The sequence below is a fragment of the Sapajus apella genome, unplaced genomic scaffold (genome assembly GCF_009761245.1).
Source record: "Sapajus apella isolate SASKATOON/1434 unplaced genomic scaffold, GSC_monkey_1.0 scaffold47, whole genome shotgun sequence".
Lineage (NCBI taxonomy): Eukaryota > Metazoa > Chordata > Mammalia > Primates > Cebidae > Sapajus > Sapajus apella.
The window spans coordinates 10,413,462-10,431,056 of record NW_022436987.1 but is presented as its reverse complement, the minus strand read 5'-3'; the positions used below and the strand labels follow the sequence as shown (position 1 = coordinate 10,431,056).

The 17,595-nt window shown below is 44.0% G+C and overlaps 1 protein-coding gene and 1 long non-coding RNA gene across 3 annotated transcripts in view; one reads left to right on the top strand and one right to left on the bottom strand.

Moving 5' to 3' along the window:
* Positions 1-17,595, bottom strand: part of INSC (INSC spindle orientation adaptor protein) — a 130,916-nt gene that overhangs the window by 3,568 nt on the left and 109,753 nt on the right. For both annotated transcript variants that reach the window (XM_032240850.1, XM_032240849.1), the window contains exons 9-12: positions 15,362-15,540; positions 5,617-5,683; positions 2,450-2,605; positions 890-966 (exon numbers count right to left, since the gene is read on the bottom strand). In XM_032240850.1, coding sequence (XP_032096741.1) covers positions 890-966; positions 2,450-2,605; positions 5,617-5,683; positions 15,362-15,540 — 479 coding nt within the window. The remainder of the gene's footprint in view (positions 1-889; positions 967-2,449; positions 2,606-5,616; positions 5,684-15,361; positions 15,541-17,595) is intronic.
* LOC116525170 overlaps positions 1-17,595 on the top strand; it is a 39,511-nt gene that overhangs the window by 21,355 nt on the left and 561 nt on the right. The gene's annotated exons all lie outside the window — the stretch shown is intronic.

The following is a 17,595-nucleotide window of genomic DNA, read 5'->3' as shown; positions in this document are numbered from 1 at the left end:
AACTGCGCAATGCCCATCAGAAACTCCCAGAAAAGAGATGAGCTCAGCTAAAAATGGGCAGAGGAGAGGACTTTACTGTGAGACAGCTTGAAGGATCTTTAATCCATCACTTATCCCTTGTGTTCTTTGATCACAAGAGCCAGCACATTCTTCTGGAAGTTAACGGTTCTGTTTATAGAGTGGCTTCCCTGCTCCTAAAAGTTTCCAAATGGAAGCTACTCCACTTTAGGAATCCTTATGGCCCTAATAGGGAGAGTATAAAGACAAAGCATGCATTTTCTGTCTGGCACTATTGATTATTTCATGGTGGACCCCTAGCAAAAAGATGTTGGGTGGGGACTTCCCAGGACACACTTGCTTGTGTTCAAGGTGAAGATCCAGGTGGCTGGCTGAATAGTCCACTCTGTCTTGTCATGTTCCTTCTCGTTCTATCCCACAAAGAAGGAGGAAGCTACAATGCTGGAAAAGCACCAGCAGATGTGCTCCCTGTAGGGAGAAATTGAGGTTTTTCTCACTTCATTACCTTTGAAATAGGCAGGAGATATCCCTATCCTAGCTCATATGTTCTGCAGGCACCATGACATAGATACCACTAGCTAGCATTCCAGAGGAACCTCGAAGGTTCCTGGTTCCTAAAATTGTAGAGCAGAGGGAAGAGGGGGTTTCTCAGCCCCCATCTTTCACACATATGACCTCCTATAATTTTCATCACAATTTTATGAATCAAGTGAAACAAATATTACAATGATCACAATCCTAAAGAAAAAAGCTGAAGCCCAGAGAGGTTTTATGGCTTACTGAAGCCAGCTACAGCACAGCCAGTTCTCCTATGCCCCTGGTATGCCTCCCAAAGGCCAGGGGAAAAGCCGGGGGAAGACTGAAAACTCACCAGGCAGGCCACGAGCACAGCGTCACTGCTGTTCCTCTCTGACGGGGATCTGCAGAGCTTGATGAGACGGGACATGCCTGTAGGAGACACAGAGAGCCTCAAGCCCAGGATAGGGCCTAGCGAGGCCTGAAAAGGTACTGGGCCTCCTTTGCACACCCAATCTGCCAGAGAAGGGGGATGAACCCACCTGGGGGAGTCTGTGATGGAAACTTTCTACACCCTCAGTGATGAACAGACCCTGGTCAGGGTCAGGCCAGGCTGAAATATGCAAGCCAAACCCACAGGTGCCACAGCAGCCACTGGCTGCTAAGACCAAGCTTAGTTAAAACTGTGGCAGAGATAGTGCTCATGTCACCAAGAAAGGACTTCCTATTCAGGCATTTCTGATTTTACCAGAGCTATGTTTAATATTTGAATCTTTAGCAGACAAAATTCCTAGCTATACCTTTTTTTCTCAAGTGCCTGTTTCGGTCAGAAAATATATTGTGGCTAAAATAACAGAAAACTACAGACTCTACTAATATTTCCTAGGGCTTTACTGGGGAGAGTTAAGTGAATGACTTAGCTTTTCAATGCAGACTGACTTCTTTCAACTTTAAGGAAAAAAAACTCTCCTTATTACATAGTAGTAGAAGGTATACAAATGCAGTCTGTATGTCCATCCTCTGTAAGGTCCTGAAGGAGTGGGAACCCTCTGCTGCCCCAGGCCACCTATCACTGTCCCTTGGGGTACCTGGATGATTGACGACACTGCCATGCCTTTTCTCATGCTTCTTCCTGCAGAGCCTTTTCTCAGCCATCACATGGGAGTAACTTTTATTTACCCATCAAACCACAGCAGAGGACTCACCCCCTTGTTAAAACATTCTTTGACCCACACAGATAAACACGGGCTACTTCTTCTGCATGTCAAATGTACCACGGACATGCTTTGAGTATCACTCCCATGATTCTGAAGTGAGAATATCTCTTTATCTGTCACATCTGTGAGGCTGTGAGCCCCTGTGATCAGAACAATGTCATATCCAATGTTACATGCCCAGTGCTCAGAAGACAGCTTAGCATAGGGTGGATGCTCTGAAAATATTTGTTGGGTAAATAAGTAACTAACTGAATGAATTAGCATGTTAACGGGTAAATGAATGAATTAATTAATAATGAAGTCATGAATGGGTTAATGAATAAATGAACTAAAGGATAAATTAATGAATAAATGAACAAGTGAGTAGATAGGTAAACAAATGAGTAGATAAATAACTGAGCAAGTGAAACAATGAATGAGTGAATGAAAGAATAGGGTTCTTATTAAGTCTGCAGGTGAGTCACTGTTCTGGCTTTCACTTCTCTAGGTCCTCTCTCCCTTTTGCTTCAGCCCCAGGTTACAAACTAGACTAGGGGCTGTACCCTGAGCCTCCATCCCAGCATTTTCTAGCCCCCAGAGATAGGGCTTACCCTAGCCAGCCCTTGCCCTGTGTCCACTGCTGCCACCATGAAATCAGAGCTGCTCCCACCCCCAAACCCCATACTTTACTCCAGCCACAGCCAGCAAGCACTACTCACAGCTGAGCCGCACGGCCTCCCGTGCCACATCTGGGTCTCGGCTGAGACGGGCCAGGGTCACTGCAGCTTTCTGCTGGACTCTCTCACAGGCTGCCACCTCAGCGGGGGTCCCAGACCTTGGCTTTTCAGACAGCATGCCCATGATTAGCTGGACCCCTAGGCAGGAGAAAAGGAATAGTTGGTACCTACCCCCAGCATGGAGCCTTCCCCATAGGGCCAGCTGGACAGATGGATGCAGGGTGCAAGCAAAGGTTGTCAGGATGACTTCAGGGGTCTCACCCAGAGGGAGGAAGCTGGACAAGGCCACTCCTCCATGCCTTCTACTCCTGAGGGTGAATCCATGTACCAAGTCACTATACTTGTAAGGAGCATCTGAAGACATATTAATTTTTTAATGCTATTATTGAGCTTTTACTACATACTCAGCACTGTGCTAAATGCACAGTAACTGCATAATCCCCTAAAATCTTCCAGCAGCTTCATGAATTAGGTACCACTATAATTCCATGTTGAAGCCCAGAGAGAAGTGAAGTATCTTGCCCAGTGTCACATGGTTAGTAGCTAGGGGAGCTGCTATTGAAATTCAGATGTAGCATCACATTTGGGATTAAGAAAACAAAAATGAAAGAAACTCAGATAACTGGTTTCTCTCCATCACTCTTCACATCTGATACTGGCTGCATCTGAGACAGGTCCAGTAGTGATGAATCCCCCTGGTAACAGGTGATCCAAACCTAAGCTGGTTATGACTAGCTGATAATGACTAGATCAAATGTTTTAGAGAGAACTCAAGCTGGAAAAGGGTGTAGTAGTTAGACAGAGATTTATAATCTCTGCTGAGAAGCCTCCTACCTCCCCATGAAATCAGATTTGTCTTTTGATTGTTCCACAAGCCACACCCATGTCCACTCATACCTTGTTGCCTTTACCCACACTTTCTTTCTTCAAGGGATGTCATTTTCCCTCTTGATGCTCCATCTAAAAAACTCCATCCTGCTGGTTGTAGTGAAAGTTCACCTTCTATGTGAGCTGTTGCCCAACTGCCCATCCCACATTCTCCTCTTCTGTACCCCGTGGCTCCTGCCAGCTTAGAACTTAAGCCAGATATGACCCAAGGATATAGTTTTGCTTTGTTTTGTTGCTCTATACAATGTCTAAATTTTTTTAGATTTTTGATAGTATGCTAATTGAAGGATTTCTGTAAAAATCCAGATTTCTAAATTCTGAAATTGCCTCCTGAATTTCAACAACTAGGCCCTCATGTCTGCACAACGACAAATTCTTAAAGCTTATTATGAGTTCCTTTTTTTTGAGACAGAGTCTCACTGAAAGAGATTGATCCTGTCTCTGGTGAGCTCACCTCGTCCATTTATGTTACCTGTCTGAATTGTGTAGACATCTGAGTTTGAACTGTGATTTAGACCATGGACTCTCAAAGTCCAGCCTGTGCAACAAGATTTGCCCTGTCCAGACTTAAGAGGCCTGTCTTCCATCAGACCCCAGTTGCATTGACACCATTGCTGAATACTCAAATCCTGCCCCACTTTTGAAAATAGCTCCCTCATTAAACTTTCTTCAGGCAAATGCCATGAAACTGCCACTATTTCCTGAAAGAGGAGATAGGCTTAGCTTAGTGCTAATTCTGTGCCAGCCAATCTTCTAACATGCATCCTTACGGCAACTTTATAAGGTAGAGATTGTTCTCATTGTGCAGATGGAAAAACAGAGAGGCTGTATGGTTAGTAAACAGAGCCAGGATTTACACCCACAGAATATGGTTTCAGTTACAACCTCAACCACCATGCCAACCTCCCTCTGTTGCATTATTCTATTGTAGATGTTATACTTTTATCATATGTCAGTTTTGGTAAGTTATGCTCTCTGTCCAGACTGAGATCCTCTAGGACAAAGGCAGGGACTTAGTTATCTCTCTGTTCTCATTGTCTAGCACAATGCCAGGCACATATTAGGTCTCAATAACAGTTGACTGAGTGAGTCAGTCAATAGCACTTAGTGAATCATAAAACTCTCTACAGATGCCAGATATTACAATCCCAAATTCACAGGCCTATGGAGACCTACTCCCACTGAACACTTCAACATAAGGCTCTATAAGTGCTGAAAGAACAGGGCACAGATGCAATAGCTCAGCTTCACGGCCTCAGCTGGCTCAGCAAAGTTTCTCATTATTAGCTCAATCACATAAAATTAACACAAAATGATGTCCTTCAATTAGTAACAGAGCAATGGGGGATGGGCAAGTGTATGTTTGTTAAGACAGCAGGGAAGCCTGGGAGAAGGAGTTTGAGCAAGAACAGAAGCAGCGGGCCCAGGCTCCCAGCTCACTCCGCCTCATTAGCGTCTCTGGTTTCCAACCGGTTGCTAATTGCTCCCTTATTTCCCAGTCACAGGAAGCCCTCACCATCTCTGCTCCCAGCTGCAAGGCAGCCGCCTTGTCCTTTGGCAGAAACGGCTTACATCAGCTTCCAGGCCAATGAAACCTGGCCTGCCCCACCTGGACCTTCGTGACACATTCAGCACAAGGTGGAACAAGGGAGCAAGTGGGAGAAGAGATGCTCTCAGTGAGGGCTCAATACATTCAGGTTGTCTTGACCTGTGCTGAGGCCAAATCCAATGACATAGGAACAGTTGAAAGTTGGAATGTATTACTTGGTAGGAATAGATTTTTTTTTTTTTTTTGCTGTTAATAAAGTAATTCTCTTTCCCCGCCCCCATTTATTTATTTTATTGCTTTTTAGGTTTTGGGGTCAGTTGGGAGGAATAGATTTTTTAATTTGAGGATCATAATGAAATATTTGCCGTCTCCTCACCACCCTATTAAAATAGCAACCACCACCACCCCACCGTGAGTCTACCTTACTCTTCTTCCCTGCTTTATTTTCCCCAGGGCACTGTCACACTGTCATCATTGGACATTTTCTATCTTCTTGTACATTGTCTTCCACTAGAACTTAGGCCTCACAAAAGCAAACAAATACATATATAGGCCCAGTTGCACACATACAAGCACATACATATATGCTCATGCAAGCAAGGTGATATGTGTACCTATTTACATACCTGCACAGGCATTCACACAAGCACAAAGACACAGTCCCCTACATCCAGATAATCCACATAACATGTACACTGCTGCAAAGACATACCATTCTCCTGAATGATATCAGTGGCGCACTGCTCTAGGACAGACATGTTTGCCAAGATGGTCACAATCTGGAAAAGAGAATTTAGAAACTGAGAAAATGAACACACCTGATCCAAATGGTACTCTCTACAGACAGGTCAGCCAGGGGTTACAAATCTTCCTTTTATCCCATGACTACTTCCTGTCCACTGGGCCTATCCTTACATGGTATTTTCTTCCATCTTAATGGGCTCCTGCCACTCAGATGTATTTCCCCAGTGACTAATGCCCATTTATCAGCCTATGGCCATAGGATGCCTTCCAAGGGCCTCAGGGCACCCTGGAAAGACTAGCATCACCCCGGGTGGAGTTGGGGCCCAGCTGTCTTTCTGCTCTGGTCCCCAGTCCTGAAATGCAGACAGAACCAGCAGGTCCCTGGCCCCCTAACTCCTCTTTGCTGGCTTGTCCTCCTGACAGCTCTTACTCTAGATTGAGTTCCTCCATCCCAGCTTCTTTCCTGAATATTACCCTCACCTACTGTCAACCTGCAATGGATGAAAGCTAAGGTCACGTTAGAGGGCATGAGTAGGAAGAGGTAGCATTATACCCCAAGCATTGGCTATTATATGGAATCTGATGAGAAAGTTCATACTCAGCTGCATGTTACAAGTCTGTGGTAAGCCTCAATTATCAGTCATCACTGAAAGTCTCTGCCTGTAGGAAAGGGGTACTGACCCCAGGTAGACAGTGAGTCTCATTTACAACTTTATGGGTTGTAACCAGCCTCACCAGCAACTCCTGGTATAGTCAAGGGAGAACACAGAACTCACAGCACAAACCGGATTAAGGAATGGCTTGACAGGGGACTCATTCCAGGGACTCCAAATTGCAAAAAGTGCCAAAACACTACTGGAATATATTGGAAACATGGCACCTATTAACTCAGATAATACCCACAACACTGCTCCTGATATAAGTCGCAAGATGAAAATTCACCCACTTTCACAGAAATGTACAGCACTCTCAAGTGGTAATTAAAATAAATAATAAAATTAAATTAAAAAAACACTTCTCACTAGCACAAGCCTCTCTCTCTCGAAAGGTTTCTTCAAAGTTTGCAGGATGGTATAAGCAAAGGCTATGCTCCTCTCCTCTGAGACAGCAGTTAACAATCTATTGAGTACAATTCCGGCAGCTAAAATTCTGAAACTGGATAGTAATGTGATGTCTACCAAGAAAGAGTATTATCTACATTTAAATTACTCTGGATAACAAATATTACTATTTTACTCTGGATAACAAATACATATAAAAATACCTTCTTTTAAACAGAAAGGAAAAAGCTTGCCATGTTAATAGAATAACCATCTCTCCCCTTTCCTTCTGAACACATGTTGGAAGGCGATGCCGCATTCTTCTGCAGCATTCGTGTGTGTGACAGCCCCTTCCAGATCAGACCCCACTGGGGCCTGGGTGGATAAGCATGACTACAGTGGGTTGCTAGAGGAAAGACAGGAGAATACTCCAGAAACTTTATCCTGAAAGCTACTCCATACCACCAGATGTTTTATGAAGGGGGTGACAAGCTCCTATTTGCAGTTAGGAAGATAATAGGACTAAAGGAGATTTAGGACTTCGAGGATCTTTTATGTATTTATTTACTTATTTTTACAATTTTTAAGGTTGTGTTTGTGGGCTCAGTGGAATGAGGTGGAGGGAAAAACTGGGTTGAAGATGCAATCAAAAATGGAAGGTTCCCAAGAGGCACTGTGTGCACATTCTTATGAGGGAGGAGGTACACAGCCAAGTCCATGTCGGTTTAGAGTTTATTTGGCTATCTCTGTGCTGTGAGCAGGAAGCATGGACTCTGCTTCCACCACACAGGGGCTGCGCCATCCCACCATCACCAAGCTGGCCTCTCTGACAAAAACACTTAGTTGATATGCAGAATCATGAAGGAAGAAAGGAAGGGAGGGAAGGAAGCAAGGAGGGAAGGAGGAAAGAGCCAAGGAGTGAGGAAAATGAAGGAAGGAAGGAAGGACAAAGTAGGAAAAGAAAAGGAAAGCTTTGTCTGCGGCAACGGGTTCATTACACAGTAATTATTAGCCAAGTCACAGGCACCACGTAGGTCTTTGTGTCAGACTAATTTAGATCCTGTTAATGAAAATTACTTCCTCTTTACAGAGCCTGTACCCCATGTGGCTTTCTGGAGGTGCAGATGAAGTATTCAATTAAGCACAATTTGAATAAATGCCAATTATGCCCTGCTTTGAGCCCCGCTTTTGAAATATCTTTGTGTGCACCATAACGTAGAGGGGAAAGAGGTCATAGTTTATCCTCACAGTCAAGTCCATGGGTGGGAATTTAGGGACAACTGTTTTACCTGGTTGGATACAAGCTAGCAGTGCTGTGAGGGGTAGAGTGCAGGAGCCAGCCAGCCAGTTTCCCCAGCCCAGGCTAATTCATTCCTGTCTGATGATGTTCAGTTAAGTTCTATTCCACCTGAGTGAAAGGGCACTGTTGCCCTGCGGTTGTTTGGTAAATCCAGAGGACATCACCCTTGAGAGTGGCCCTCGGTGAGAGGTCAGTATAATGTAATAGCTAAATATATTGCTCAACCTACCTCTAAATCCTGTCTCTACCACATTTTCCTATGATCTTGGCCATGTTACCTAACCTTCTGTGCCTTGGTGTATTCATTTTCTATTGCTGCTAAAACAAATTATCACAAACTTAGTGGCTTAAAACGACATGATTTTATCTTGCAGTTCTAGAGGTCAGAAGTTCTAAATGAGTCTTACATAGCAAAAATCCAGGTGTTGACAGATCTTCATTTCTTCTGGAGGCTTTAGGGGAAAATCAATTTCCTAGTTTCTATTTTCCAGCTTCTGGAGGCTGCTCTCATTCTTTGGCTCAGGGGAGTATATCCTTCTGACCTTTGCTTCCTTAATCACGTTTGATTCTCTGAATCTAATCCTCTTCCCTCCCTCTTATAAGAACTTCTGTGACAACACTGGATTTACCTGGGTAATCAAGGATAATATTTCTATGTCAAGATCTTAACTCAATTGCATCTAGAAAATCCCTGTCACTATATAAAGTAACTTATTCACAGGTTTTGAGGATTAGGATGTAGACATCCTTGGGGGCCCTACCACAAGAAATAAAAATAATTCAGCCAGGCACTGTAGCTCATGCCTTTAATCCCAGTTACTCCAGAGGCTAAGGCAGGAGGATCACTTGAAGTCAGGAGTTTGAGACCAGCCTGAGCAACATAACAAGACTCTGTCTCTAAATAAATAAGAAAATAAATAAAACATCTCTTATAAGACCTGTACGAGCATTCAGTGATTAATATCTCATCAAGCACCCTTTGTTAAATAAAACAAATATGGATCACTCTGGACAGGAGAACCTGAAAGGATGCAAGCCTTGAAAGATGTGTCAAGAAACACCAGCCAAGCAACATGCAGCACCTGGGGGTGGCAAGGTGGGTGGCTGAGCATCAGCATGGCCAAGACACGCTGCTAATGTGAGATTCTTCCCAAAGGGGAGCCTGTCCCAGAGCAGGACAACCCTTCCCACCAGAGGAACAAAGTGTCTGTTCACTACCTTATGTAGCATTTTCAAATTATTTTTTCTTTGGCCCCCAAAGACATTAAGAAAATTGAGGCAGACAGGAAATTGATCCAGAATAGCAGGGGACCTCCCACGTCACTGGTTCAAGAAGAAATACCCCTGTGTGGTAGGAAGGAGGTTGGTGAAGCCTTTTGGTGTCAGTGCACATGGAGGAAAATGTGCGCCCTATGCTGGCCCAGAGCAGGTTTTCTGGAAACATTTGTCTGCAGGCTGATGCCAAGGTATGAGCCAGGCCTGCCACATCCTAACAGTGTCTCAGCAGTCAGCCCTGATCACACCCTTACTTTGCCTGCATTGCCTTGCTGGAAACTAATACTGAAGACCAGACTGCATTCAAGGCAAGTGAAGAATACCCAGGACACCCAAGTAGACAGGTGTTCTGATCTAAAGAACTTTCAACACAGAAAGCCTGGCACATATTTCATGAAAAGTTATGATTGCTTTTATGCTGTGCAGAAATTAGGACCAAAAGGCCAACAGCTTATATGACTGTAATTTGAATTACTCTTTAATTGCCAGATGAGTATTTAGATTTCTATTATCACCATGTTAACTCTGATATTTGCAGCAACAATGTGAACTGCAGCCCTGAGAACAAAAAGCAAAATCATTTTCAGCCTCTAGAAAGCTTGTCCAACCCATGGCCTACAGGCCACATGTAGCCTTGGACAGCTTTAAATATGGCCCAACACAATTTGTAAACTTTCTTAAAACATTATGAGATTTTTTGGTGTGATTTTTCTTTTCAGCTTATCAGCTATCCTTAGTGTTAGTGTATTTTATGTGTGACCCAAGATAATTCTTCTTTCAATGTGGCCCAGGGAAGCCAAAAGATTGGATACCCCTGCTTTAGGGGAAGCTCGGTGCTTCTCTGCACCCTCTTCCCTCCACACGACTTCCTCTACCAATGAGCAGAAAGAATCCAGACAAGGACATTGATTTGTAGAATTGAGGGGTCTAAGGGAGGAAAGGTGTGGTCTCTTTGAACATACTTTCTTTTCCAAGGCCAGAGAAACAAGAGAGCCCAGGAGAAGGTATAGCTCTATTCTCTTCTGTTCTCTTTTGAGCCTCTCCCATCCTCTAGTAGGCGTGGCCCAGGGCCCAGGGCCCAGGACCTGATAGGGCTGGACAGGCATAGAGACTAGGAGAAGGGCACCTGCCTAGGCCCAGAGACAAGCATACAGCTTCCTCTCTCCAGTACTTGCGTCTTCTCACTGACAGGATTGGCATTCTCTTCTTACTACTACAGAGTCAAGAGTGGAGGGCTAAAATTTAGGCTTAGGAGAAAGCACGATAAAAGCCATAGAACTGTTTTGGATGTAGGTCTCGTACTGCTGGCAAATGGGCTGAAAGGCTCTCCTGGGTGAGACCCAGCTCCCTAACCCTGGGGATTACACGAATGTTGGGCTGTAACTCCACAGTGTTAGAGAGCATATAAAGGCCAAACCATATTCTCTGTGCTTGGTTTGCCCTTGGCTTTGTAGGGGTTTCTGGAACAGGTCAGGATGGGGTGTTATGATCCAGGATTCCTCCAATACTACATAACATCCCTGATATGGTTTGGATCTGTGTCTCCACCAAAAATCTCATGTTGAATTGTAATCCTCTGTGTTGGAGGTGGATCCTGGTGGGAGGTGATTCATGAGGGTGGTTCCTTCATGAATGATTTAGCACCATCCTCTTGCTGCTGTTCTTGTGATAGTGAAGTAAGTTCTTGTTGAAAAGTGTGAAGCAACTTCCCTTTTGCTCTCTCGTGCTCCTGCTCCTGCCATGTGATGTATCTGCTTCACCTTTGCCTTCCACCATTATTGTAAGTTTTAAGTCCTCTCCAGAAGCCAAACAGATTCCAGCTTCATGTTTTCTGTTTGGCATGCAGAACCGTGAGCCAATTAAACCTTTTTTCTTTACAAATTACCCCATCTCAGGAAGCTTATTTTTATTTTTATTTTTGAGACAAGGTCTGGCTGTATCGTCTAGGCTGTAGTGCAGTGGTACCATCTTGGCTCAGTGTAACCTCCATCTCTTGTAGTTGGGACTATAGGTGTGTACTACCATGCCTAGCTAATTTTTTTTTTTTTTTGTAGGGATAGGACTTCTCCATGTTGCCCAGGCTGGTCTTGAACTCATAAACAAAGGCAATCTGCCCACCTCAGCCTCCCAAAGTACTGGGATTACATCAGGCATTTCTTTACAGCAATGTGAGAACAGACCAATACAGTGGCCGCCATGTTAACTACATTTCCTGACCCTACCTTCCTGTTTCAAAGCTGACATTCCCTGTCTCAAACCTATCCCAGCCTCCAGTTCTGTTAGAGACCACTGTCCCATTCATTATTGAGTATTCACTTTGGTTTTAAGTACTTTACTAGTGTTATTCCATTTACTCATCATAATGACATGAGGGAGGGAGCAAATGTTATTATCCCCATTACACAGATGAGGAAATTGTTGCTCAGAGAGGTTAAGTGATTTGTCCAAGGTCACGTAGCTGGGAAATGGCAGAACCAGAATGTGAACTCAGATCTGTCTGAACTAAAAAGCTGCGCTGTTTCTAATATATCACATATATACATGACAGAGCTTTATAAACTATAGAGAGATTTTGAGATGTGAGCCAAAAATGCAACCTCTAGTGACTGGCATTTTCTGTTAAATAGTATTCACAGTGAAGTCCCAGAAATGTTACAAAATCTAGTCATTCTAAAATGCCAAACAGATGGTGTGTTAACATGGGAAGTATATACTAGCACTCCTGCCCTTATGAAAGTAGTTAATTCCTGAAGGCCACAAAAAGTCAGGCTCAGTAAAAGTCTCTATTACACATTAGACAAGATAATCAGGTCCCTTCCATCCTAGATTGTCCCTGCTTGACAGGCAGGGCAGATGTTCACCAATACATCTGGAGGCAGCCCCTTTCCTACCTCCCCCTGTCAGATCTGTAGCTGATTCCATCGGAAGGATGGCTCCTGGAAATATCTCCTGGGCATGAAAACATAGGACTATCCAGATTACTTGTTAGGCTTCTCAATGCCTGAGCATATCAGCTGCAGCCCAGGCCCACTTCCTGTAAATTAGCTGAAGGGGATGGAAAAGCCTAGGTCCAAGGCTGCCCTCACCAACTTCCACACTCCAAGGCTGGCTACAGGATAGGCATGGCTAATGAGGCTTCTGTTGGACGAATTGTGTGGACCTGGCTTGCCAGGATGATAGAGAAGTTCTCATTGTTCAAACTGAGGTGGTCTGTATAGATCCAAGACCAAGAGGCTCCACACAACATTGGCATCATTGGCAGGTTCATTACCGGAAGCCTCATGGGGCATTTAATCTCCTAAGTATTTCAGGGGGCGGTGAGCACTTCAAAGCCTAATTCATCTTTTTTGTCGTTATTACAGAGAGCCCTGATCACCTTAATCCTTTTGCTGCCATGGGAAAGAGCCATTTGTTTCTTTAATGGGTGCACTTTCACTAGCTAAGTGACTGTGCTGAGCCAGGGCAGAAAGTGAAGCCATCCTGAGGACAGCGGGAACATGCCTGGCTCAGACAGTGGAATAACGTGAAAAGCTACTGACTCCAGGTACAGAAAGAACTATCTGCTGGCAGCATGACCACATTCTCTCCCTACTCTGATCTCCCTTTCCTAGGACTCAGTGAGGCTTTAAGAGTGGGCCAGTCACTCCTTGTGATAAGAAGGGGGCTTCTACACATAGAGTCACAGGACATCCAAAATGGAAGAAGCCATGACTCTTTTACAGATGAGGGAACTCCTCTCTGGAGGTTCCCGTTCAGTGCTGTGTGCCACACATTCAAAGGCCAATCATAATAACATTGATAGTGGCTTCCATTGAATTAATAGTTTCTATGTGTCAGAGTCTGTACCAAGAGTTTATATTTATTAACTTATTTAATTCTTATTTCAACTTTGTAAAATATGTATTATTTGTTTCCATTTTACAGATTAACAAAGTAAGACTCAAAGTTAATTGCCCAAAGTAACATGATTATTAATAGCAAAAAATCTTCAAATTCAGGTTGTCTGACTCCAAAATTCCTGGTCTTATTGACTCACTACTGAATCTTGTATGAAATGACTGGAGTCAGCCACAGGAGAGGCACTTGAAGGTAAAGGGATCTAAAATTATGTCAGGTGGATGAGAGACCCAGCAACTGGAGGTACCTAGCTGAAGACAACAGGAGCATGAGTAAGGAGGATCACAAGGGGTGGGCCCTCCTGTCTCCCTCCCCACTACCAAGGATATGTCTACAGTAGACACGGTGCATGTCCCCCTCAGGAGCCAGTCAGGCCAATGGCCAACCAGGGGGCCACCACTCTTATTTGTTACTGTCATACCTTATCTCTCCAGGGACTTATCCAACTCCTAGAAGTAAAAGATTACACTGGAAAGGAAGTCTGGAATCATACATATCATACAGTTTGGAAGGCCAAGTTGAGGATTTTGGATAACACACTACTCATGCTCTTCCTTGGATCATCAGGTTTAAAAAATAATGATATTAGCCATTTATTATGAACTTAGTAGGGGCTAAACCTTATATTAGGTTTTTGCATATCTTATTACACTTACCTTCACAATAACCCTGCAACATAGACATTAATGTCCCAATTAATAGATGGAAAACTAACACCCAGGTGCCTTTAACTTGATCAGTGTCACTCAATTGATAAATGGCCCAGGCAGGGCCAACACTCAGTCTGTGGTTCAACAGCTGTATGACCTCCTTTCTTCAAAGACAACAGCAGATGAGAGTCAAAGATCAAGGTCTGAGAATTTAAATTTAATCCTGATTTAAATTCTGGGTAGCTGCCTGCCAACCATTTAATTTTGGGGATATCTTCTTGAGCCAGAATATTCTTATCTATAAAATGGGGCAAATATCACCAGTGTCACAGTATCGTTAGAACTCTCATATGCAAATGCTTAGACATTAGAAAATTCTCTCCGAATACAAGCTTCTATGATTAGCTGCCCTTTCACAGGTGATTCTAAGGATAAGAAATAACTGACAAAGTTTGGGGAACTTCACCAAGGGCACCAGCTCTAGGCTAGAGGCCTTAAAAAATCCTAGGGAAGCACCGACCATAGATCATGCCCTCAGAGGAGGAAAATCACATGAAATAATTAAGAGGAATAAATGTCATTAGATAAGTCAACACTGCATTGTGAGGTATGAATGCTAAGAAAAGGAGGCAACTCCAGAGAGCCGAAACCATCAGGAAAGGCCTTCCTGGAGCTGCTGGCATGGGACAGAAACCAAAGCAACTTCAGTTAAGAGACAAGGATGGAAGAGGCGATGGTGTGGGAGCTAAAATGCAGACAGGAATAAGCTGAGTTGGGGGAGAAAGGATCATCTAACTTAGAGCTCAGGTACTGGGAGGAATTCACAGAGACCTAAAGCCCACCTAATCTACCACCCCCACTCCTTAGTGGGGGCCAGAGGTGAAACAGGATAAAATTCTAGAACATCAGAGTTCAAAAAGCCTTTAAAACCCCCTCATTCTATGTTTTCAAACACTTTTAGTAGTAAAACCCCTTTTCTACCAAAGAAAATCTTTCACGGAGTTCAAATATAGAAAGAAAATTATGACTGATGTAGGGGCTGAAGCCCAAAATTAAGTTTCTGCTCCAAGCCTCTGTTTCTCATGAAGGTAGAGGGGAAAGCGGTTTGCTACAGGGTTCAGTGTCAGATGGGCACCAACATGACCAGGACACAGAACTTTAGAGGAGGTCTAGGCACTTTCTGTGGGTCTTTCTGCCTCCAAGAACAGGCAATCTGAAGAGATTAAAGAAGGCCCTGTAGTGGTTGGGATGGGCAAAGCAGATAGGAAATCTCATAGACAGGCTTCAAGGTCGATGAGAGACATGGAAAACATATTCCTTTACCTTCCTGCAGCATGTAAAGCTCACAATGGGATGAGCAAAAGGGATAGGAGGTCTCACAAAGAGGCTTCAAGGTCAATGAGAGACATGGAGAATATTTATGGTCCTACAGCATGCAAAATTAACAGGACTCCCATGTCCTCTCCCCTGCCTCAGAAACTAAGTGCTGGCCTCCTAACCTCTGTCTCCACGGCTATAGGCCCTGGGCTTGGTGCCTTCTGGGCATCTTACCTGGTCTCGAGTGTAAGGCGTGTCCACTCTCTGCTTGTCACTGCAGGCTTCCAGGAGGACACGGATGGCGTTCAGCTGCAGGAGCATCTCACAGGCCATTGTGTCAAAGAAGGTGATATTGGCAAGGGCCGCAGAGGCCAGCAGGAAGACTTCCCCTGATGAGGCCTCTTGGCACAGTTCTGGATGGTGAAGAGAAAGAAAATAACTTCCATGCCAAGTGTTTTCATATCAGTTGTCTCATTTTGTTCCCACAATAGCTCTGGGAGATCTTTAGAGCAGGTGTTACAATACCCATTTTGCAGATGAGGAAAGTGGTTACTACAGATGGAACATTATCTGTCTATACAGGTGACCAAGCTGGGATTTAAAACATGACATGTAACTCTACTCACTCCTTCAGCCAATAAGTATTTATTGAATGAACACTATGTGCCAGGTGTCAATGGGGTATTGGGATGGCATAGTGAACAAAACAGGTCAGGTCCTTGACCTTGTTGAGCTCACACTCTACTAGTGGGCAAGAAAATGAACTTTTAAAAAATTACTATCCCAGCTACTCAGGAGGCTGAGGCAGGAGAATTGCCTGAACCCAGGAGGCGGAGGTTGCGGTGAGCCGAGATCGCGCCATTGCACTCCAGCCTGGGTAACAAGAGCAAAACTCCGTCTCAAAAAAAAAAAAAAAAGAAAAAAATTACTATGCATAATTACAAAGTCTGATAAATATGAGGGAGAAAACAAACAAATACTGAGACAGCATATCTAGTGGCTCACTGAGATGCACAACAAAAGGTGTCCCTAAGAATATGACTTTACAGCTGAGACCTTAAAGGAAGAAAGGGGCCAGTCATAAAAACACTTGGAGAAACAGAATATTCTAGACCAAAGGAAAAAGAAATACAAAGCCCATGAGGTGGGAAGGAGCTTCCAGTCCCTTTGTTTCGCCAGTAATGCACACTAGCCTGCTGCTAACCTTGCCTTAAGGAAGAGATTAAAGGTAAAACAGAGAGACTATACCCCCCCAGCTGCCATCAACAGAGCCTTGGTGCTTCCTTTTGGTCCCAGGATAAGGGTAATCTGGCAGCAAGAAAGTCCTATACCAAGCTCCTGAATGTAAGGCTCTTTATCTCTATTCCTAGTGGTCCTAGCTCAGCCCTAACCAAATTCCCCCACTTACCATCTGTAATTGTACTAAGGGCCTTTAAGATGCAGAGTGACCTCATCCTTCCACCACCTGACACATCCCTCATGGGCTACAGAACCTGGAATGGACACCCATCTCAGAAGGAGGAATAGATGGATTCTATCCATGGTACTTCCCCCATTTCAGTAGACCTGATGTCTAGCCCTCCGCTCCAACTTGAAAATCAATCCAGGTACTTCTTTGGTCCAGGCCCTCTCCTACTGATAACATCTCCACAAAACCACAAGAGGCAAGACAATACTTCAGAAAAAGAGCTTCAGGAGAGAAAGAAAGTTCGAGAGACAAAATTGAGCTATGTTTTATCCTGGTCCCTAGTTCTTGCCTCTAGACAAACAGTCTATACCTCCAGGTTCTGATGCAACTGCCACCTCCTAGCATCTACCTGTGAATGCACCTTCTGATGCCTACATTTTAGTTTTAGCAGTAAAACCCTTTTTCTACCAATAACATTAGTCAAACACCCGCAGTGGGCCTTGCACTGTGCCATTAAATGCTGAATACCCTCAAAGTAGAAAATGATTGTCCACATTTACAACTAGCTGAGTCTTAGAGAAGCTAGTAGTAGCAGCAGCAGCTACCATTTATTGTTTACTCGCTGCTGTACATATTTTTTTACTTCTCCTTACAATCTCATTTTTATCACTGTTTTGTAAGTGAATAAGTTGAAGATTCAAGTATTAAGTGATTTGCCCATGGTCTTATGGCCAGTAAGTAACTGTTTGAGGCTAGAATCAAATCCAGGTCTGCCTGACTCCAAAGTCCCCATTCTTTTATACTCCAGGTTGCTTCTGGTCTCTCAGCCTCTTTGACTCATTCCCAGTGATGCTTCCAGAGATGTGGGTTTCAGTTCTATCAGGATGATAACACTTGCCTCTGGGCAATGTCGCTCCCCACAGCCCAGGTGTGACCATTAAACAACTCAAACTCTTGATCCAACCATCAGGACTGGGACAACAGATTAGCTGAGATATTAAGAACTCTGATTCCCTTTAACTAGTGATTGCCCCGTCCTCTGATTTTGAGAAAATCACTG